This window comes from Trachurus trachurus (genome assembly GCF_905171665.1).
Source record: "Trachurus trachurus genome assembly, chromosome: 20".
Lineage (NCBI taxonomy): Eukaryota > Metazoa > Chordata > Actinopteri > Carangiformes > Carangidae > Trachurus > Trachurus trachurus.
In genome coordinates this window covers 18124574-18149006 of record NC_139911.1, presented here as the reverse complement: position 1 = coordinate 18149006, position 24433 = coordinate 18124574, and the positions used below count along the sequence as shown (strand labels likewise).

Sequence of the window (24433 nt, the reverse complement as noted above, 5' to 3'; positions counted from 1 at the left end):
GCTTATCCAGAGTCAGTGTTGCAGTGTGTTCTTCTCCTCAGCAACGTTTCCCAGCTCCTCCTGGGGGATGCTGAGGCGTTCCCAGTCCAGATGTGATGTATAATCTCTGCAGTGTGTAGTCGGTCCACACCGGGGCCTCCTACTTCCCAGAGGACCCAACACCTGCAGGGAGGGGTGTTACAGCGGAGAGTGACTCAGACTGAGAGGAGGCTGGGTCAAAGGTCTGGGCTGGACGTCATCAACCAGAGATTTACTATTGATGTCTGACAAATGATCTGAATTAATTTCTCTCAGCCAATCAATTTGTAGAACACTTGAATTCTGCATTATAAATTAAAGGGATGCTGCAAAGATGTGGCACTGAGAGCGCAGGGAGTATGATTTTTTTGACAATACATACCATATGCTAAAGTTCCCATGATGCATCTCTTCTAATACCTCTTTTTAACTTTGGCCTCTACACCTCTGGGTTAGGGAACAGGCAAAAAAGCTCCTCCACAGAGGAAATTACTGTGTTTATTGCCCCTAATGAGTAAATTTATTACAGTGATTAAAATTAGGGGATTCTCCTCTTTAATCTTAATTATGTCACTGAAACAAATGTACAAATGAGTTTTTCTGTCTCCATGGCACCTGAAAGATTCCCTCAGGATTCCCATAACAAATACACAATCCAGGTCACAGAAACAGAATAATTGCTGGTCTGTATTTTCTGGCTCACAGACAATTTCACCATTTGTAGCCCTCTCTTTGTGCACAGAGGTAACCAGTCTATCCATCTTCCAGAGAACTGTCTCCTCTTTTTTTTCCCCATCCCAAAACTACCTTAAAATGACCTGTTTTTGACTTGTTTACAAAGACAGGCCTTCAGGGCAGGTACTGGTACGTTTGTTGCCTGAGGAAAGAAATATTTGACGCTTCAGGAGACTGGGAGTCTTCAGGAAGGTTGCAGTTTTGTGCGTTGTTTTTCCTCTGGCAACCATAGCGACGCAATGATTCTGTGGGAAAAGAAATGATGGATGAAAGGGAGGGAGGACAATAGATTCTGCGAGTTTGAGTGACAGCTGCTGCTTTCATCTGATAATCAAATTCAATTCGAACACAAAAGGCTCCGATAGAAACATAACCAGAAAAATAGCCACTGAACGTCAGTCCTGGCAGTGTCTGCGCTGCCATCGGCTAAATGTATGACCTTTGCTGTGGGTAAAGCCCTTGGCCTCATCACAAACATTGAGAAAAAAAAATCCTTTCTTTCAATCCAACTGTGGAAAAGACAAAAAAGCACAATCATTCTACGAGCAGAGGGAATTAATGAGTATGGAAAGGAGGGAGAAAAATGAGACATGGGATTGTTATGGTGGGGAGACGGTGGTGATATCAGGAGGTAGGAGTGGAGCGAGTAAAATATTCATCATCCTCCCTTCGTCTCGTCAGCGTTTCTGAACCAACACCAACACGAGCATGAGGACGGAAGTTGGAGAGAGAGGGAGAGAACTAATCAACATGTAAAAGTGAGTTCTGAAGATAGCGCTAGAGTTCTTTTTTTCTTTTCTTTTTTTTTGTTTCCCGTCATCATCATTACGCAGAAGAACTTGGTGGCAAAAAAAGAGAGAAAAGAATGAGACACTCACCAATTGTGGCAGCTATTGAACTTTCCAGACATGACCCCGTTTTGACAAAGTGCTTGATGGCACAAAATGAAAGCAAATGGTACCTTTTGGGAGGGCGAGCCGGCGACTTTAACTCCCAGCTCTCCAAACGACACCACTTTGAAGTTTAGTTTTCTTGTCTGTTCGACATTAAGTGATAAATGTGAGGCGATTCCTTTGTGTGCTAATGGATGTAATTTTTCCCCATTTAGTATCATCTAAAGTATCATAAAGATGTCACTGGTGTCACTTTGAATGGGACACATCACATGATTCTTTCTAAAGCAGAACAAGGCTTTGCTATTATCCTGAGAGGAAATTAAATGTGACAATTAATCTTTTTTCCTGCAGCAGACTTGAATCTTTATAACTAAACATTGTTGGGGAAAAAAGACCAAAATATAATCCAACTTAGAATTAGTGATCTTCTTTTTGTACCAACCTACAGGTGGTGTGGACCTGTGGGCCGCACCCACCTGGTAGTACAGGTGGGCAAAAAAAAAATTAGCTTTGGTAAGAAAAAAATAATACCATATGCATATGAAAATATTTAAAGGTGCCATATTGTATCCAGTGAGATTTCTTTGTCCTCTTTGATTATAGCATATGATAACAGGCCTAGGTTCTATATTAACACTGTGAAAGTGTCAAAGCCTCAGTCCACAGAGAAATACTCACAGCCTGTGTTCAGAAACTGAACCTTAAAACCAGCTGTCAGGGCTTCTGTAACTTTATGATGTCACAGTGAAGCAGTAACCACTCCCAAGCCCCACCCTCCTCGACCAAACATCCAGCCTTGCAGGTTTTGGTTTCTCTGAATGTACACCTGAAATCTTCTTTATTTATTTTTTGATCACCCAGACAACAGTTAGTCAGTCAGAGGAGAAGAGCTGGTCCTCTCCTCTGATTGGCTCACTGACCTGTTGTTAAAGAGCTCCAGAGAGAAGCCTGAGTGAGAAGAAAATTACATTGAGATGATTTCCAATGCCTAAAACCACAAATAAGTTTAATATCATGTTTTTCCATTTTTGTGTGCATTAAGGCCTTTAAGTCTTTCAGTGCTCTGAGATCTTAACACCTGTGATGTAACACCTGTCTGTGTTGGATCAAAGGACACTAGTAACTACACTACAGAATGCTCTGATGGTCGTCATCTCTCCATAGCATGAACTACTGAATTTAGGACAGAACTTTGAAGTTCTTGTGCACCATCTGCAAAACTGCAGACCGTCTTCTAACACGGCTTATTTGCAAAATGTGTCACGCACAAGTAAATTAATGAGCCAAGGCAGAGACCAGCTCCTATAGAAGGGGTTCTCAAAGTCCTAATAAATTGGAAAATTGACCATGAGGAGACCCTGGGGAAAGGCCGGGATGGCAAGGTTGAATTTTTTTCCCCCCTTCCTTCTTTTGGGTTTTGTGGCTCTAGAATAACATTCACAGTCTGCTGCATTTGTGTAGAAGCGGAAAGTTTAGCATCTTAACGGGTTCACAGGTTTTAGCTTTGAGAAAAAGTCAATCACACTCACGGTTCGCTGAGTCTGACGTTATTTCAAATGCCAGTTGTGATAACACTATCCGCTTGAAGTCGTACTCGGTACATCGTTCTGTATTAAGTCACCTCTCTGCAATTAACATCACAGACGTTCACACACATTTCCATATGTGGCTGCTTTCAATGACTGTCTGAAATATAATGGCGAGATAGAATAAATGACACAAAACGTTGACTGGAGGTGTCATTACTGTGCGTATGGCTGGCTCAGTGTCATCCTCTGCCTGGTGAATCATGAACCTTTGGTAATGCCTCCCACCATGACTCTCTGAGCTGCATGCAGTGCTGCAGATCCGTTCTTGGAGGAAGAAGACAAGTGTACAATTTTTTTTCTTCACATATCCACTCATATGGATTTCAGGACTTTATTGAGCAATAAAAAATATACACCAAGGAAAATACCATTTTCCTTTTCCCCCATATTGTTGTGCTTCCACCTTAAAATCTGATTTAATACTTCCAGATGAACGACCAATGATCCAAAGCGACAAACTGAAAAAAAAATAGGAAACAAAAGGGAAAAAAAACAAAAATAGAGCAGTGTTTTTAGTTCAACAACAGAAGTTGAAAACCACCAGACCAGTTTGAAAGCATCTCTGTTTTTTTATATCGTTCACTGAAAATTTTGAAAAACAGGTTTCAAACAGATTTGGTTTGAACACGGGTAAAATCACAGACTAGGTTGTCACATCCGACTCTGCCTCTCCGTAGATTTCTGCCAGTTTCTGGAACTCGGGCCCCCAGTCATCCAGGTAGTTATAATCCTGCTCCGAATGCGTGCCGGGAGAGTCTAAAGGACTGATGGATCCTGTGGGTGAGCCCTGACCCTCGTAAGCGTAGGTCTGGAGGGAGTCGTACGGCGGCACGCTGGTGTCCATGTCGGCCTCGACCAATCTCTGCTTGATAAACTCATGCACATCCACGTCGTCCAGCTCCACCGACGGGGTCCGGTGGCTGCGCGGCGGCGGCGGGATGCAGTGCTGCCTCGCCTCCGGGCGGATGTCCCGCCGGAACTTGAGCTCCTCGGCGGCGGCGGGGTTGCGCAGGGCGATGATGTCGAAGGCCTCCGTGTCCTCCTCGCCTCCGCCCTCGTCGTCGTAGGTGACCACGTTCTCTCGGATGTCCTCCTCGGAGATGATGAGGGGCTGCTTCTTGCTCCGCCTCAGTGTGATGAAGAGAACCACGATGGCTGCAAGACAAATGAAGAACCAGCACCGGTTAGATATCCGAGGATAATTCCACAGAATGAGAAAATTAAAACTTCATGCAACAACAGTATACATAAAGATTTATTTATTATGAAGTTATTTTCCAAATGCAATTCTGAAAAAATAATATTTAGCTGCTGCAGACAAAGGAAAATTGCTTTTTTCAACAATTAAATTAACAAAGCGCTTAGCAGAACATCACATAATGGAACAGCTTGATGTGGTTACAACGCTCAGCCATTTCTTTTATGCTAATACTAATCTCTGTGTGTGCCTGTTGTTGTTCTTTAATTCATAGCTCATGACAGACGAACATGCCGTGGTTCGTAAACAGCAAACCAAATCAACACCAGCCAATTTCGTGTGCATATTTATCCGATTTTCCATCAGGACACTAAAACTGGCCAAGCGTCGAGGAGTTGTAAATCAATAATCACATTAGCTGACATTAGCGCAGAGGCTGTGATGAGTCTTTGAACGCAAGCTGTTGGGAGGGTGACAATGCACACATTAGCGTCATCTGTGGAGACTCACAACCAGCCAAAATGCAATACATCAAATAAGGAAGCGTATGGAGGTGCATGCGGCTCCTGTAATCATTTATCTGCTTTTAGGCTGGAGAGAATGAGCCTTTTCAGTGGAAATACAGCGTGATGTTGCAAAAGAATGTCTGGTCGTCTGTGTTGATGAGCAGCTCACAGCCTCAAACATCACACCTCCCCCAACTCTTAATGCAGCAAAGTCATATTTGATGACACTCTACAGCTTTGGATCTTGTTTCTACAGCTAATGAGAGCTGTGCCTCTTTGGGCTGATGGTGACCTCTGCGAGATGTTAACACTAACTTCCACTTAATAAAATGGCGGATATCTAAGAGGAGTTCATTATGGCATCAGCAAGGAGAGCGAGACAGATCAGCGTCCCTGCAGAGACGGCGCTTTGCTTCTTAATGAAAGTGCCCCGAATGTTAGCGGCATGGGAAAAAAACAAAGAATCAAAGACACACTAAAAAAGAAGGTGATATAAAAGTTTCTCAACATCATACCTCAAACTGTTACATCCTAAGTTTCTCAACATCATACCTCAAACTGTTACATCCTATCTTTATCTAAACAACAGCACGTTACCGTTAGATCAGCCTCCTGGGACGAGGCACCTGATAACACCTTTGAGGTGAGGGTTTGATAGAGACGGGAAGTTGGTGGTGGATTAAGAGGAAGTGGAGGTTTCAGCTTTCATAAAGTCAAGGATGCAACGATGCATTTGGCTGATCTACTGTATCTACCCCAGAAATCCTTAATGGAGCACACACTGTGGTGCAGTAAACAGACTTTATAGCGGTTTCCTTTCAAAGACAAGATCTAAGCCTCAAAGTCGACCTAGACTAAAGCCGTGTTGTTTAGTCACAACACATAGAGCCTTTACTCCTTCAGTTCACATGGCCAAGTGTGTATAATCCCATTCAGAATGTGATGGCACTGAATAAGTGGATAAGTGAATCTAAAGCCACTTCAGAACATGACATCGGGCTTTTTTTAATGGACGTAGGACATATTCGCCCCCTTAAGGGTAAAAACAGTTTGTGGCCTCATCACAGTGGATCATCAGATTGACATCAGAGAGAAAGGCTGTCAACACAGAGGGCAGGATCACATCTAATACCTTGCATCCGCTGGAAGACTTTGAACAGACTTTTACGGTCTGACCCTGCTCACATCTGAAGACAATGAGTCATAACTCACAGAATTTTGGTCCGTTTGAAAGGCGTGATTCCCTTGAGATTATTTCCCATCATGCCCTTTGTGGAAATGTACAGGAAGAAAAAATCTACTTTCTTTTTCCAAGACTGTCAGCTCGGTTCGCCGCTTCCTGTGGAGCTGGAGAAAGAATCATTGAACTCTACTGATTGTATGAACCAAGATAAAAAAATGTTTATGGGAAACATCGAGTGATTTAAGACTCAGATATCAGCTTAAATGGAGGTCAACATAAGTTGCAGGACCGTACAGACTCTTGAGGCCATGGGGCACTTCTATAATTGACTTAGCCAATAATTCAGTTTTAGGAAAACATTGTTAGCCAGCAGCTCTGCTTCACTGCCCAAAGTAATTGTAGGTAAAACCGTCTCCATTGATTCACAACTGTTTCTCATTGTCTTTTTGTCGGATGTCAAAAACACTTAACCTGACAATATTATAGATAACCAGCCTTTAGTCCAGTCACTCAGCTCCCTGTCAGCCCTGAGGCATCACACAGGCCTTGATTGAGTTGTAATTGGAGACTGTTAACGGTTAAAATGTGAAAAGCAACACAGTTTCATTATGGTTTGGAAAAAAAAAAAAGTTAGAATTTTATAAAAGTAATTATGCACAGTTTGATACATCTACATATACAGCCATGGTCCAAAATATTATTGGCATATTATATTTAGTTGCAGAGGAACAAATAACTGGCATTGTCAGATCTCTCAGAACTGAAGGGTGCCCTCTCCAGACTGCTGACTGAGATCTCTCCACAGGTGTTCTATGGGTTTCAGATCTGGGCTCATTGCTGCCACCTCAGAACCCACTGGTGCTTTGATTCAAACCATTACTGGGCGCTTTCTGAAATGGGCCATTGTCCTGCTGGACGACCCAGGTCTTCTGGGACATTTTGCTCCAAAACACACTGACTCACAGTCTTCAGATCTCATGGTGCCATGTGCACAGTCAATGTGCTCTGTACCAGCAGCAGCAAAGCAGCAACAAATCATCAGTGGACCTCCATCATGGAGCCCTGAGACTCTTGATGCTTTTACACAGGTTTATTTTGTAAACCCTTTAGACAATTCTTTGGCCTTCTTTCTCTTCTCTATGGTCGGTGTGATTCACACAGACACACAAACCAATGGTTGAGTGAGCATTCCTCTATTTAAACTGGCTGCAAGATTGATTTTAAAAATGGCCAGCACCTGTTACGTGTCACGGGTGTGTTCAATTACTAATGAAACGAGCATCACATGGTTAAAATCCAATGAGTTCTTTCAGTTCTGAAAAGGAGCCAATCATTTTGTCCCGTCCTTTTTTGGAGCTCTGTGTGGAGTGAACCAGATTTGATATTTTTCCTCCTTTTGTGTGTGTTGTTCCAAATACTGAAACATTTGAAGTTAAAACAATTTTCTAGAGGCGGAGCATTATCTGAAAAAAAAAGAAGGGCAGGGCTGCCAGTATGACTGTATTTCATATAAATGTCCCGGTGACCTGCATGTGATTAATTTATGCAATAAAATAAAATAAACAGCAGCAACAACAAAAAAAACCCAAAGAAATTCCCCTGGTGCACTGGTGCTGAACTAGTCGGGTTAGAGAGGGTGAAAAACGCAATTTGTTTGGGACAGTGTTTATCACTCTGCTTGTTTAAAGCAGCCAATTACACAATGCTAGGATGTGAGTGTGTGTGAGGTGAGCCAGGTCAATCACTGAGGAAATAAGTAGCTTCTGCTTTTTTATATTTACTTCCTCGTGCATATTTTGGAGTTTGGACTCTTTGCTCCCACCGTTAACAATTCACCATCTCTCAGTGGTTAAGTAAAAAACACGCTGAATATAATGGAAACTAAAAAATGTTACCCAGACACCAACTTAATGCTCCTTTTTATCACATAGCAGCAGTTCATACACCAACCTGCACTCTCCATGGCTCCTCATCGACTTGTATTTTGTAGTATATTTTTGCCAGTGTGTACTTGGCGCATTGTAATACACCCTCCCCATTAAGGCCTTGTCAGTGGTTCATTCAGGTCATTTCATATGACAAACCAAGGCCAGCTCAGGACTGACTGTCTCTCAATACACCACTTAAGCAGCAGCGAGCATCACTCCAGTCAACAGATATCTATCGCTGCAGCAGTGATGGCAGAAGACTCATTTATGCTGCATTTATACTCCGGCTATTGAGGGTTGTTTAATGAGAGGACTGACTTGCATATCTTAACATAATGCGTCTCATCCAAATATGAGCTGCTTGTCACTTCTTGAGGTTCACCTCGGCTACGAGAGCAAAATTTAAAACACGAAACAGTCAATATATTGTCTTGTTTTGCTGTCTCATGTTTACGAAACACAAGCATCACCTCTTCTTTTTGATAAATATCACCATGTCATGCCATGCCATTCATCACCTACAGTCAGATCTACCAACGGCTCCATGTTTCCTTTCCCTCCTCATCCCTTTAGTCGTTGCTAAGGATTATTACACAGAGTAAGATCCTCAAATTAGCACAAATGAACATGCTATTACAGTCAAGTATTTGCTTTGTGTTGGTGCCACAGTCATCTGAGTTGATCCTCCATTAAGCAGAGACAGTGGAAACACACTTCTTGTGCTTGTGTATTTTTAATCCAATTCCTCATTAAAGCCAATTAACTACTGTGATTCTGTACTATCCTCCCTTGAAACTACACGAGTGAATACCAACAATGATCTACTTATGAATATTCTATGCTTTTTTTTTTACTTTATGTGTTGAAGGCCAACCTTATCAACTGAGTCAGTTCAGAGATAGTTTGTATCCTCTTTCTGGCTCGCTGCAGGCTTAATTAGGATGGCTCATTAGAGGGCACAGAGATAAAACATGGACATTAATTGGGCAGACGGAAAACAATCAGACACAAACAAATCACGTTGACAAGCAGAGACCAGCAAGAATTCAAAGTGGAAGTCAAGTCTATATAAGTAAGTGATATATTCACTGCAGTGCTGGCTTTACCACTGTACTCTCCTCTTTTCCTATCCATATTATGCTGTCTTTACACTACAAGCCTTGATGCCCAATTCCCATTTGTTGCCTATATCTGATTTTTTTTGACTGCTTATTTACATGTTCTATCAGAAGTATCTGATATCTGCATTTACACATGCTTTGCTTGCGTGAAACAACCAGATGAAGAGGAAATAAGATAGTGAACTTTTTTAAAGACAGGAGATTTTTTTAGGTCACGTTATAATTCCATAACAATAAGCCTATAAACAAAGGTGAGTCTGGTGCTCAGAGTTTAGACTATATCCAACACTGTTTACAAATTGAACATCTTGTCTGTCCTTACAAAATAAAGTTAGTGAAGTGCCTGTGTGGAGCAGACCTGTTGTGAGATGTGCAGCTGACAGTGAAAGTGACAGTTGTGTCACCATCCAATCCTCCGTCGCTCACATAGTGAGGACAGGACAAAGCCTCTTGGACTGTTTGTTTTTCCGCTATTGGTTTCTAATCGTCTTGTTTCAGTTTGTGCCGGTTGGCAAACGTGAAATCTGGTGTTTCTCTCTCCTTCACACTCCCTTTTGCCCTCAATCCGCATAGAAAAAAACAGACGCGCGGACACCACGAAAATGAAACGTTGTACTTCCTGTGACAGTGACCACAGCTGGCCACAGCTGGCCATGGTAGTCCAGGTCAGTCAGGGGTTAGTGTCAATCACAGGCTACAGAAGTTCAACGAAACGTATGGGCATGGGAATTAATAGCCTACAATTATTATTGATGACGTACGACATGCATTGCCGGGAAAGATCTGATCTGTCTGTTTATACAACAGACTCATTGGTGGATATCTGATTATCTGATTTATTTCCACATATGACGGGGGCTTGAATCCGATCTGACAAAATCCGATTGCATGCATTTTTTTTCTTCCCATTTACACGATACAGATTTGATCTGTACCACTTGAGAGGAAAAAATCGAAATTGGGCCACTTGAACCATGTGGTGTAATGACAGCCTTACTAAGACCTTTTGTTGATGCTTAACATGTTTGCACAGTTTGTTCTCAACCTTGGGCTTTTTCATTCAGGTCAACGATTCATTCCTTTAAACTATCTCAAGGTTTTAGCAGGAAGGAAATAGACGTGATAGAGAACAGGTTGTTGGTAGCAGCCTGTAAAGGAAACATTCCTCATTTATATCAAGAACTATTTGATCAAACAAACTTTTTGATCTTTCAAGATCATCATTTTTTGCATAATCTATGAGCACATTCAGCCCTGCCATGTAAACTCTATCCGAGAAGACACATTAGGGCGAGGTGTTCATGCATGCAGAATGCACTGTGATCGTAATGTGACTGAGTATCAGTCAGGTGTTAATGCAGTCCCTACAGTGAGTTCATACTGTTAGGAGAAACACCTGTCTCTCCTCACGGCCCTGCAACAAGTCTGAAGTCTGCTAGAAGCACCTCCATCTTTTGCGAACCGAGATCCGACCGCAGTGACGGAAGAATCCAGATAATGAAAACTATCAATGCATGGACTGTGGATAGGATGCAGTGTTAATACCAGGTGTTAATAAGCAGTGAGGTTCGATACTTAGCATACAGGAAGGAGATACAAACGGCACACAGAGGAAGGGAGGCATGACACGCAGCACAAGCCCCCAGTGGGATTTCAACCTGGGGATACTGCAGCGTGCGTCTATAAGTCCACTACAACACCAGGAACGTACGTAGTGGGGATCAATTCCCGGCTCTCCCTCCTGTTTCTCCCTTTCTCCCTCTTTCTCTTCCTCTGTCCTAACTAGACTTTGTCTTGTAGTGACGATTAGTGATTCAGCGTGTGTCTCTCACTCAAGCTTTCCGCTCCCAAACAGCGGTGATGGCCTTTTGTTCGCCTCAGCCAGAGACTTAGGCGTAGAGGAGGCAGACAGCCAGTATGAATATGCATAACCTTCACGCGCTAATGTCCACAGACAATCGCTAAAGGAGAGGAGGGGAGAGCGGCGACGGTGAAGCCGTGTTATTAGACGGGTTTGTCTAATCGTGTTCTACTGCGGTTCCGTTTGCAAAGGCGGGGGGGGGGTCTGTGAATCCTCTCACACTGACAGGAAATTTAATGATTTGATATTTGATATAGAATTTGTGTCACATCTTCCTCTTCTAACATCATGTTCACATTTGTGTATGTGTTTTTTTTTATTTTTAAATCTGACCATAAACCTGACTGTCCATATCCCAAATTCAAAGTGACAATATCACATTTGCAAGTGTGTTTATAAATAATCATTATCTGCCACTTCAATGGCCCGGTTGCCATGGTAACACGGCACGCACATCATTGACTGAGGCTCTGGGCTCTGCGGCGGCTCTGGACGTAAGCTCTGTTTATTCTCACTGCATCTCTTGACTGTTTTTTTTTTTTCCTGTATTCATGCTGCAGAGCACATCCGTCACACATGAAATCAACAGGAGTGGTATCTGTGTTGGCTGTCACCACGTTCCTCCACGCTTGTCCTCTGCTCCTCTACTCACAACATGCAATGTCAAGCACTTGCCAGGCGGAGGAGGAGGAGGGCGGAGGTAAGAGAAGATTTGAATTGAATTTCTATTTGTCAATAAGTGTGATTTAGGTGTTTTATCTGATTTTCGGATTTTGAGCTCCTGTTTGAACATCTCCCCACCCCCTCCACCTAGACTACAGTAGGATTACTCATCCCTCTCCTCCTCTATGAATCAAACCTCCCCGTCCCATACAATTCCCCTCTTTGTACTCTCTCGACTCACCTCTCCTCCATCCTCCTCTCTCTTTGTCCTTCTCCTCCTCTGTCCTTCATATCCGTGTCTTTTTCTTCCACTGCCGCCCCTCCAACTCTTTCCTACCCTCATTCTAAATTCAACCTGTGTTCTTGCATGTCTATTCATCCCCCCTCCCCCTCTGCCCTTGTCAAACCCTTCCTCTGCTCCCACTATGGTCCACCTCCTTCTGGCCAAGCCCCTCAGGATATTTGCTCCCCGCCCCCCACCCGGGCAGCTGCTCCCACGCCCCCCGCTGCTGCAGTCCCCAAGTGGCTGTCCCAACTCACCCAGCAAGATGACGATGCACAGCAGGATGGCGATCAAAGCCCCCGTGCTGAGACCCGCCGAGGAGAGGAAGGCCTCGCCTTGGCACATCCGGATCCTGCCGTGGCGCTGGCACGGGCACACCCGCAGGGTCAAGGTGCTGGTTCCGCTCAGCGATGGCTCCCCGCCGTCCCACACCACGATGGGCAGTTCGTACAGCTCCTGGGTCAGATGGTTGAAGCGCCGCCGCCTTGCGATGATGCTGGCCGTGCTGTCTATAATGGGAAAAAAATGTTCAGGGTAAATTAGACCCTTCGGCTAAAAAGACAAATTGATGGTTTTCTCTCGATTGCGTTGCTCTTTCATTGAAGCCGGCAATTACGTATTTACACAGACAGGCATTTAGATTAAGGGTATGAATCGTCAGCTAAACAGGGAAAAAATCCATTTCCTGCCATAGTGAATTGTGTGTTTTTTCTTTAAAAGTATCTTAAGCCGGTAGATTTCTTAGTGTGTCGGCTACTTCCCCGTGTGCCAAGGCTAATTAATTCCAAAGGTGTTCGTTAACTATTTTAATGTGCTGCAAAAGAGCAGTTCACCTTGGCCTCAGCCGAAAACACCTCTGTTAAAGGAACATGACATTAGATAAACAGACAAAAAAAGGCTGACTTTACTGAGAAAGAAAAAGCAAACAGAGAGAAGCTCCCGAGGAAAGTGATTCAGCAAGGAAGAGGAGACAAATCAACTCCCAGCTCTGACACATGTACGTGCTTGTAAAAAATAATGTGTTGAGAATGAGTTTATTGTACAGCTTGTTACGCAGGGACTCACTCCCAGTCGAGCTTTAACCTGTGATCTGAATGCAGGATCTGTGAGTGTGTGATGAACTCTGACTGGCCTTTACCCAGAGCTGTGTAGGTCCAATTCAGTCCATATACACATTATTGATAGAAAGATGGCCTAAATACTTCAACATGAACGTACACTAGTCACAATGGATGGACATCTTTATTTTGATGTGTTTCTCATGAAGTAACATGCAGGCTATGTGCCAGTGTCCTCTATACTGCTGTAGCCAACTGCAGCTGCCAAGTTTAATTTAGTTTATTTATTTATTTTACCATCAGGAGAACTATAGATAGATTATCTATGTTTTACCTCAGACTGGATAACATGTTGTCAGAGAGAAGGAAGTTTGTTTTGAGCCGGAGGCCAAAAAACCTACAGTAAGATTCATTGAAGCGGTTCCAAATTGTCCGCACCATCGGTATCACATGCCCCGGAGCTTATCAATTCCTTTTATCGATGGCGGCATGTTTTTCAGGGCCGGGCAAGTCCACAAATTGCACAAAGGCCTCGACCTCTTCCTCATGTCAAAGCAGGTGTCAGTGTTTGTAACTGTGATGAGAGGATGAAGCGGAACCCTCCTTCTGGTCACAAAATATCACTTTGAGAGTGGACTGGACAAGGTCCTGAGTTTGATGCCAGAAAAAAACCAGTATGGTCAAGTTGACATGTGTCTCTATGACCCAGCTGGGGGAGTGTGTCTCTTGGTTTGCCTGTGTCTTGCTCACCAGCCACTCTCACAGTGTCGTTCTGTGACTTTGTCCCAGAGAAAAGTGACAGTGAAATACAACTTTATTTATTATGTTTGATAAACCAGCGGGGGGAAGCGGTGTTTATAAACTGCAGCTTGGGAAAGATAACTGCATGGTGCATGGACACATGTTCAGACTGTACGCCCTTGCACAAAATGAAATTCGTACTTTGCAGCGGCAGCGGCAGCAGCAGCAGCAGCAGCAACAACCTCTGTGGAGATGAGCCCAGACAAAATAAGGACGCGATGTTACTCCTCCTGACTATCAATGACTATCTAGTCTAACAGTCAAGGTTTAGTCACAACAAATGCAAAATACATTGACTATTGATTAAATATTAAAAATATTAAATTTAAAATGTTAACTTTTCGTTAAGCCACAGTTTTAAATTGCTTTTTATATATAAAATGTATAAAATGAAATCTGTGGGAGAGCCAGTTTGAATGGGCCTGATGCAGCAGGTCGAATTAATAACACAGCTGCAGCCACATTACATAGCCAAAGCTACAGTAATTGTATAATAATGTGAGGACTGGGCTAATTACCAGGCAGCAGAGCCACAACTCTGTGTCACTTCCTATTGATTTGATTCATTTTACCTTTTCTACAATTTCTTATTCATGCCAATTTTAATATACACCTTCCAATTCTATCAAAAATGTTCTACTTCATAAATAATACTAATTTGTACCTCAATCTGCTGTGTACAGGCCTAAGACCGACAGATGGAGCAAGCTGGATGGAGCTAGCTTTAAGGGAGGGAGGACTGTAGAGGAGGCACTGGAGTCAGGCCACAGAAGATTGATCAGGATTGTTAAAGATTTGGACCAATAAGCAGAATCAATAATGGTAGCGGTATCGTTAAAGGCATTAACAATCCCTTGGCCAGCTGCTCACCAATCCCTACCCAATCTGAGTCAATATGTTCCACTGACTTCCTTCCCGACCTGTGTACGATCAATTGAGGAGAACGCAAGATGATATTTGTTACACATGCTCTTCTGATAGTTCCTACTGGACATTATGAAGCATTGAAAGATGGTTATTCTATATTTTGATATTTTATACTTTTGCTGCAGTTGTCACATCAACAATGATCATCACAATCCCTGAACTGCAATTTACAGTATTATTCTACTCTACTTTCATATCTGTATATTTTGATGAAAACCGACTACTTTAATGACACTGCACTAGCAATAGCAACAAACTCTATACACATTAGTTTACTGCTTTTTATTGGAACTATGCTGTGTTTCCTTGTCTTACAGCTCTAAGTGAGTGGTCAGCTTTGTGCAATAATGTACACTCAAGTAGTTTTCCAGTGGCCTTGAGTTATTCACAATGCTTTGAAGAGGTTTGTATTCATAACCAGCTTTACAACATCTCATGTTGTGGTTAGAGGACTAGCTGCTGAAGCTAGCTCACAACAGGATGCTCGAGAATTTCAACCTATCCCCTTCTGTCTCACCAGATTTGACGGCACAAGTTGATTTAACACGCATTTCATTTGTCAAACACTTCCTTTAAGAAAAGGCATGTCGGCTAAGAAGTTTAAACAACACGTAGCAAAGCTCACAACCACTTCACATGCTGGGGGTTTACGGGAAGAACCTACAGGTTACCCATATGATTTTTCAACTCAAGACTTTTAAGACCACATCCAATGAAATTGAAGACCAACCTCGCACCTATTCTGGCATGCATGAATGTATGAATGAAATAAAGCAGAATAATCTGTCAGAATAACTGCACTGAGCCTCCCACTCATTCCCTGGTACAGCCTGAACCCAGTCATATTTGGAGCCACTTAGCCACAACAGATTAAATCGGCACCCATCTCGAAGTTGCACGAGCGACTAACTCAGTGGGTCAGCGGCTGACTGGGCACTCTCCAAGTAATATTGCGTTCTAGAAAACTCAGAAATCGGAATTTTCCGACCTCCTAGTTGAAACAGTGCATTAGAACGCCACATCATGTCGGAGTTCGATAAAGTCGGAGAAAAAAAGCATTTTACAATGCAACGTTCCATGTTTTTTTTTGTTAGTTTACTACAGTTATGTTGTTTTGCTGTATCATGCAGACAAGAAAGGGAAAACATAAGACATTTGAGAATGAAATTGAAGACTTGTAAACAAAATTTAAGACCTTTTCAAGGCCTTAATTTACAGTTATCAAATTTAAGACCTTTTCAAGTTTTTAAGACCCAGTGGGTACCCTGACCTAACACGAGCCGTGCTTACTGGTACCTGCAGGCTTTGTGAGAGTGGGTTATTTTGGTTATCCCTTGACATAGTCGTATTTTGAAATAAGGAATGGTATGTTTGAACCAAACCGCCTGCTATGGAGCACGATCATTCATCCCTGTTCATTCAAACTATATGGTCGGGTGATTCTGGTACCCGGATGACTAATTCTGGCCTCACTTGACTGACTAAGTAGGACCTTAAAGATGAAACATGCACATGATATTTTAAGTTGCTGAAAATGCTGAGTCATGGACGAGGCAACCTTTTCCTTTCCACCCAACGAGCAAACCACCTCCGCCGCGCTGTACTATCATGCTGCTGCTCTGAGACCTTGCCTCCCACTCCAATCTCTACTCCATCTATGAATAATTATAATGATCGACAGTTGGAATGACAACACGTACTTCAAGCTTTATTAAGTCAGACTCGCGGTATCACCGTATCAGCAAGCAGATGGGTGGGGGGGTTCCAGAGAGGGGAGAGTGTGAGATGCAAATAACAGGGAAGAGAGATGGGGAGTTGGAAGATGAGAGGAGGAGAGGGAGGGAGGGAGGGAGGGATGAGTGGGGGTAAATAGAGGAGGAGTGTGTGTGTGTTTCTGTGTGTGTGTGTGTGTGTGTGTGTGATGGAATAGGAGAGCAGAGAGGACGGAGACAGGGACCGAGTCGGGGGGAGACAAACAAGCCCGTGTGTACGTGGTGTTCACCGTCACAGCCTTTACACTTTGAAGCGCCGATCCTCTGCGGCGCTGGGTCCTTGTACGGACCACGACGAGGAAGCGCGCATCAATTATGCCATGCTAATTTCACATTAAACCGTCTCTCGTCGCAGGTGGGTGGAGGAGAGCTTGTGCGCTTGTTGATTAACGCGGCAGCGAGATGGGCCATCTGCAGCCGCCGCCGCCGCATCCACATGAGAGGAGAGACAGCACACGTTAGCGCAGTCACAGTTTAACTGTGTTGTGACAGCTCCCACTATGTTCTGTTACCTGCGGTGCAAGGCAGGTGACCAGCAGGAAATGAGGGAAAATATGCTTTTAAGAGCATTTCACGCTTGACTGAGAATGATCCCGCACATTCTGTCCTGTGTCATTCTGCAAATCACTTGCAAGCAATTTTCTTTTTTCTCTCTTCTTTTCTGGTGTCTGGTTATCTATCACATAAGATCCAGACGGGCATTCATATGCATGTGTGTGTGTGTGTGTGTGTGTGTGTGTGAGGATTCGGCACAACCCTGTGGAATTCCCCTAGCACTGGGTTCGTTAAGCCAGTGTATGAACCACTAACTGGCAAATGGCCTCATTTTTTCACTTTTCCAAAAGCATTAGCATGATAGGCAAGTAGTATTACTTACATAATTCTTTGCATCACTAATGCATTCCTGTCTCTCCATCTCAGATATAAAGTTTAGTAAGGTCTTGCTGCATCGTAAAAATAAAACTTTATTGGAAGATGTGCAGAAACGAGGTGGGAACAGTTACCCTCAGGGCTCGGTTACGATCTATAGGGTCAGTTTCGACCATCTCTTGGGTTTTCACGATTAAACAGTGATGAACACGCTGGAATAAAAAATCCAGAGATAGTAAGAAAGTCGGTTATTTGCAGGGATGTACATAAAGCACACAATTATAAGATTCACAAGGTCAGATTGAAGATTGTTTAAATATTTCACATAATAGTTAATATAAAAGTGTCTTTGCCATAGAGTAAACTCTTTAGAGAACATATGAGGTGTGAAAAAAAAGAAAAAGCAAACCAAAAATAAATTAACAGTAGACACGACGCAACGCAAACACATCTCCACAGACTTCACGCTTGCCTACACATGCTCTTAGCTGGGTTCCTTGTGAACCTCAGTGGGTGTGTGTAGGTGCCACTTATGGGATTCAGCTCCAACTTTCTCCCCAGTTGCCACTCGGTGCGCAACACGCTCTGCTATAGTAGATGGGACATAATATACACTGGTTCACATTCTCAACTTGTGATTGATGCTGCAGATGGCAGGTTGTGTTTTCTTGCTATACTATATGAATATGTGTGTACTGTGTTGCAGATATTTATGGTCACAGCTCTGCTATTTCTGCTTCCAGAAGTAATTGTTGCAGGTTAAAAGTTTACAGAATACAATTATTTTTCTCCAATTTATGTACAGGGCTTTTAGGGTAAGGATCAGTGGACTCACCATCATCATTTAATAGAAAAGATAACATCAGGAATGAGGCACATGCTATTTGTGACCGAGCATAAACACAATGACATGATGTAAAATCACTATTTGTTCCAAGAAGCTGTTTTGAGAGGAATTAGGTCTATTGAACCCACTGAAGGAGAGAGAGAGAAGATAATATGGCAAAGTTTACAACCTCTGGATCGCCATTTACCCTTTAATGCCGAGTAGCACAGCCAAAGCTAACCAGATTAGCATCTGCAGCCCCAACAGTTCACAATACTGTCAAAGCTTTCTGGGTGGAAACTGCATTTATGAGAAGACTGTTTGGTCTGCACGTGCCAAGATGTAGAGTGCAATTACTCTCTGTTAGACTAATTATGCTGTAATTATTTGGTTGAGAGGGGCTTATTGAACCAAAACAAGTCACATACCAAACCAAAGCTTCTGTACCAAGCAGAGCAGGGCCAACAATATAAATAATATACATCTAGTCATTATTACGTATTGATTAATGGATCAGTGTTGTTCAAGTACTATATTATTTTGTGTAGAAATAACAAGTGTTTAATGCAGATTAACAATCAGCCCATCAAGAGACAAATGTAAAAATGTCCTTTAAACGAAGCACCTAAATTCATAAAGGATTAGTCACACTCAGTAAGGCTTAGCTTAACAAAACATTCCCAGCAGTGACAGCACACAGGAGTCAGTATACTGTATATGTATAATGTGTGTGTGTTTTCCCAGCGCACTGCATTGGTTTCAGTCTTTTTTGTGTTTTGAGTATTTGTTTCAATTATGGGCTGCCCTGTATGCTTTTGCAGTAACAATCAAAGGAGACTGGGAAGTCCTATTATTATATCCCTCTGTTATGCAGGAACAAATTGGTTCACAGCTGTGATGTGGCACCACTGGTTGCTGATATTTTACAGCACACATACAAGGATTTGGCAAAACAATGTAGACTTTTTCTTTTTAATTAAAACTACAACCTACAAGGAAGACTAGCTTATTGAGTCTTGAGTAATGGCTAAACAGTGTTTGTTTTGTCTTTTCGTGACCTCTATTTGTCATTAATCAGTTGGTCCTTGAATCCAAGTGGACATCTGTGGGAAAATTAGTTCTATTCGAGATACTGCATTCACATAACGCCCAAACCATAAGGTCATCACACCCTTAACCTTTCATGCCCTAATCTAGCCTGTGCAGTCTTGAGTCCAAGTGAATGTTTGTACACTCTAAAAAGTGTGACTGGGCTAAATTAATATTTACAAAATAAAAACTAGTAACCTTTACATGAAAAAAATGACTTTGTGCAGTTTGGTATATTATTATGTTGATTTAATCAAATTTGAACTATTTATCAATTGCATTTTACTCATTTTTGTTTGAATAATATCAGCTCAAAATCACTGAGTAAGATTTAATTATATTTTATCAGTAAAGTCAACAAAGTCGAAAAATTAATAAATTCTACTCAATGGGAACTCTTTGGTGTTAATCGCGTAGCTACACTTCCGCCTGAGGCACCACACCAACATGTCTGCACAGCCAACACCGTCTTGTCTGTCATCTGCTCAAGGTAAGAAGCTTCAATAAAGACACTTTATTACTACGTTGCTCCAGCAGTTGAACACTGTTTTGCATTACCGCAAGTTATCTAACAAGTTTAACAGCATTGTATTAAGTTTAATATCGCGATTCAAAATCGGAGCTTCACCCCTCCCCCCGCTTTTACCCTCTAAAGACGCTAACGGTCGAGCGAGAAGGCACACGTTTTTTTGAGGAGTGAGTAAATAAGAGTTTATTTATTGCACCCTGTGTCGGTTGTACTGTACTGTACTGGGGTGGGGGTATCGGTAGCTGCGACACATGTAAACACTGCAGCATTTTTTCAGTCTTTCTTTCTATTTAATCACTTTGTCTGGCATGATGTTTACAGGGCGTCATGCTCTGGTATTTTTTGATAGAGGCTTGTGTGTTACCTGGTCGCAAAATGTTTTTTCCTACTATGGCCACGCCAAGACTCGCCTTTTAAATGTATTTTATAAAAAATTTTATTGGCACGAAAAATTCTGGTCACAAAATTATATTATTATCCTGTTATCATGTGAATAGGTGATGACCGTGTGGCAGTCTATCACAAGCAGACATAAAAACAAACATGTTGTTGTTTTGTATCCCCCTCCAGGGCCTGAGGAACAGAAAACATATGTTATGATTGCCATCCAAATAATGATGGACCTTACTGTACATAGAAAAGTAAGTCTAAACTTTTATTACTCGTTTAGTTTATTTTCATGTATCACCCCCTCTGAGTTTGTGCTTAAAATATCAATTTATCCAAATGACTTAAAGCTATGCATTTCTTAGATGCACGCATAATCAGCAATTCAAGACCACTGTAGGCTATGTATTGCAATTGTGATTTGTCAACTATTTGATATAAAATAAGTTATCGTCATCTCATGGGTATTTTCAAGATCAAATGTGGTTTACAGGCTACATCATTTGTCGTTCATATTCAGGATGAGTTTCACAGAATCACATGTCCAAGCTGGATGAATACTCTCTTCTGAACCTCCACCATTCAAAGGGCGGGACCATGGGACTGAGGTGGCAGACTATCCTACTGAAGGTATTGTAACTTTGACCATATGTTTTTTTCATTTATATTTATATTAAATCTACAGGAGGACATGTTAGCCTGTGACTGTATGCATAACTTTTTAATTTCAGACATTTGTATGTTATTTCAGGCTCCTACCATCAACATAACCAGAGACATTGTTATTGTCCGATGTTGTACCCTGGGGATTCAGCTCCTTAAAGAGTATGATGTAAGTTGAAAATACATTTCAATATGTAAAGAAGTCTGTCTCTGTCTCTCTGCTGTACAGTCTAAAATACAAAATGTTCTTGTTATTATACGTAGGATGAAGACAGTGTGGCAAGCGATGAAAATCAACAGCATCCAAACTAATCTGTCAGAAGACCTGAGGACATCGGAACAAAGGTCCTAACAGCTCTGGGTAACTTTCCAAAGGCTTGTGCCATGCTCATTGGCTTGACGCATAGTGAATCTTGCCTGTCCCAAGGAGCTCAGGTACACTTCTGAAGCTTTTCAGAAACACAGTCCACTTTCACACAAGTGGTTGTTGTTCTCCAGAAATATTTTATCACTCTGCTTGCAGGCCTCATAGCTCCAGAAAATTTGGAAATATACATATACGTCTGTTTTATCTGATGTAGTTGTTGATGTTTCAAAGATTGCGGATGGTCTGTATGTAATTGTTAAGTCACTGTCAAATGGTTTACTTCAATGCTTTGCCTGAGTTTCAGTGCTGCAAGTTCTAGTTTGTCATAGTCATTTGAGGGGAGGGTTATAATTTTAAGGACTCAATATTGGCATAACTTGCTGCTGTGTTGCATGGGATGTTGCATGTTTTAATGGAGGAATTTGGTTTGGACATAATGATTTGGGTGCCACTTTAGTTAATGAAGAACCAAGTAAAAGTACATGACCTTTATCCCAGACTTGAGCCAGTCAGCACAGGGATGTTTTGATTTATTTTAATTGCTAAAAAACATATTTGCCTTTTTTTTATAATTTCAGCTTTTATTTAAACATTTTAAAGGCTTTTGCAGTTTAAAAAAACTTACTGTGAATCACACCCAAAAGTCCTTCTGTGCATGCAACAGCAACAAGTTATGGGCAGAGGTCAAAGGTCATTCTGCACTTTATATTTACATTTATAGATCTCTCTGATCTTTCCTTGTGAACATGAGACCACTTGAGAATTAGCTTTGATCAAAAATACATAATAAACAGATTGTCAGCATACATATCCTTATTGTATACATTATGTCTGTTTTTTTTATACTGCCTTCCTCTCTATGTCTTTGTATTTTTGCATTTTACCAAAAAGAAATCTTTTTGAAAAATGTTAAAATGTGTATGTAAACAAAGCTGCATAAATAAATGTTTACCTGCTGTTTTCCTACATGGTAATTTGTTAACTGACTTTCAGTAAATTCTTGCAACAAGAATACATGGTATTGAGTAGATTCAACATAAATAAATTATGGCAACAAAGTGACAATTAATAACATTAAATAGATTTTAAGTCATGTGGTACCAATTATAAGTTGATATAACTTATTTCATTTATTGAATTTAAATCATTCTTAACCAAATATTTAGAAAGATAGCCTCAATTTCACACATAAAATTAGTGAATATAAAGCATTATCATCCACATATTTAGTAAATCTAAATCAATTCCACCTAATTAATTAGTAAATCTAAATCACTTTATCACAGATATTTGGTAAATCTAACTTAATTTTCTTCAGATACCTAGTAAATATTTATTCAATAGTTTTGTTTAAATTTACTTAATTAAATCAATAGTTTTTAATCAAAGTTGAAGTAATTAAATTCTATTCAATTATATTAATTGTCACTTTGTTGCCTTAATTTTTTTAAGTAGACAATGGTCAAACTTTTTTGAGTGTACCTAATTTGAGGGGATTCTCGTGAGCAGGTCTGCAGGTTTTGTGTTCACAGGTTAAAATCACATGTTGTGAGGTACCTGACCTTTAGACTATTCAAAATCGCATAGATTTGTCACTGATTTCAATCAATCAATCAATCTATCAAGAACTTTACTTGTCCCAGAGGGGCAATTAAGAAGCAAGTAGAGCTTAAGCTTAAGTTAAAACCAAAACCAAAACCAATTTGTACCAAATATTGTCAAATTTCCATGAATTGATGATCCATGGAGGAATACTAAACCAAGTCTTAAAAAGTGATGTTTGTGACAAAGAAGTCACCATTTTCTGCCATTTCCTAAGCCCAGCCCACCTGGACCCACCACCCAACTCTGCAGGATTTGGTTTCAGAACTTGCTGAGCAGCTGAAGAGTAAAGGCTGAGTGAGGAGACATTATAGTAAACTACCACATATCACACGTGTCACCAATACACCAGTATATTTTCTTTTGTGTAACAACAAAACTGTGGAAAAAGTGTAAAATAGGGAGCTCGATAATCATAAACATCAGTGATTACGGAAAAATGGGAACTTTGCTTGAGAAATGGGGAGGCTGATGCGAGACTGTGACAATTTTCAGCTGTTTTGACAAAAGCAGCACGAGACGGGCTGCTCTGCCCTCTCCACACAAATCATGCTGTTTCAGCAGATAATGGCTGTTTGGGAATGTAGCAGTGTAACACCCATTGCAAGTGAAGAGTGAATGACATAAAAGCTAATTAAACGTCTCACATATCAATGACTTGACGGCGCTTCTTTCAACACAGCTGATTAACCGTAATATTGTAAGGTCTTCTGTATGCACACTGGAAGACGATGCCTTCAGAAATCAATTGATCTATTTAAGTATGTGGGTTATTTAGAGATCATAGCTTCCGTTTAATTGCCTTTTCAGAAGCAAATGTCATCACAATGTGACAGATAACGAGATCAAAGAGGCATTCAATTTTCACTCATTGTAAAGTAGGCATAGTCAAGTTGAATGTATTTAACGGGCTTTTAACAGAACAGGTTTGTCACAAAGTGCTTTTCCAGAGCAGCTCAGCAAAAGCACCCCCCCTTGTTTCTCTGCTTTAATGGTGCCTAATACACTGTAGGAGTTTGACCTGCATTTACTGTAGAGCATCCGGCACTTTAACTACATCAACACGTCCGCGTGACGACAGCGTGATTAAGTAAGCTTGCGCAACAAGGATTGAAATTCCACAGGCAAAGAAAAAGGGTTGTTCTGAATGTAAGGCTGAGTCTGTGTTTTATTTTTAGACACTCGACCACCGTGAGGATCTGGTATTGTTAAACGGAGCTGGCGCTGTTACATTGCAGGTCTCTGTAGGGTTGGCACCAATTGTACCATGATAATAGCCTTTAACAAGTCTGATATAGTTGCAAGTAGGCAGAAAATAGATTCCTGAAAAAGCCGTAATGCTTGAGTTAATAGGTTCTTTTAAAAAGTCATGATTGCTAAATTACCTGAAATGAATGAGCGGGATGAATCACTTGCATATATCATTAGTTTTTTTTAACTTAAGAAGTGGTCATTAAAAATATCTGTCTTCCCTTTAATCCTTTTTTTTTTTTTTCTTCTTCTTTTCCACTAAAACTGAACACAGTGGAAGCACAAATAAAACCAACTTTCATGAGGATCC

At 41.4% G+C, this 24433-nt stretch overlaps 1 protein-coding gene across 1 annotated transcript in view; it reads right to left on the bottom strand.

Annotated features, from left to right (window-relative positions):
• Positions 1 to 3881: 3881 nt before the first annotated feature.
• LOC311003856 (cadherin-18) overlaps positions 3882 to 24433 on the bottom strand; it is a gene marked incomplete at both ends in the record, with an annotated part of 73482 nt that continues 52930 nt past the window's right edge. Inside the window, 2 exons of the mRNA XM_083995751.1 lie at positions 3882 to 4393; positions 12239 to 12490. Of these exons, the coding sequence (XP_083851877.1) occupies positions 3882 to 4393; positions 12239 to 12490 (764 nt within the window). The remainder of the gene's footprint in view (positions 4394 to 12238; positions 12491 to 24433) is intronic.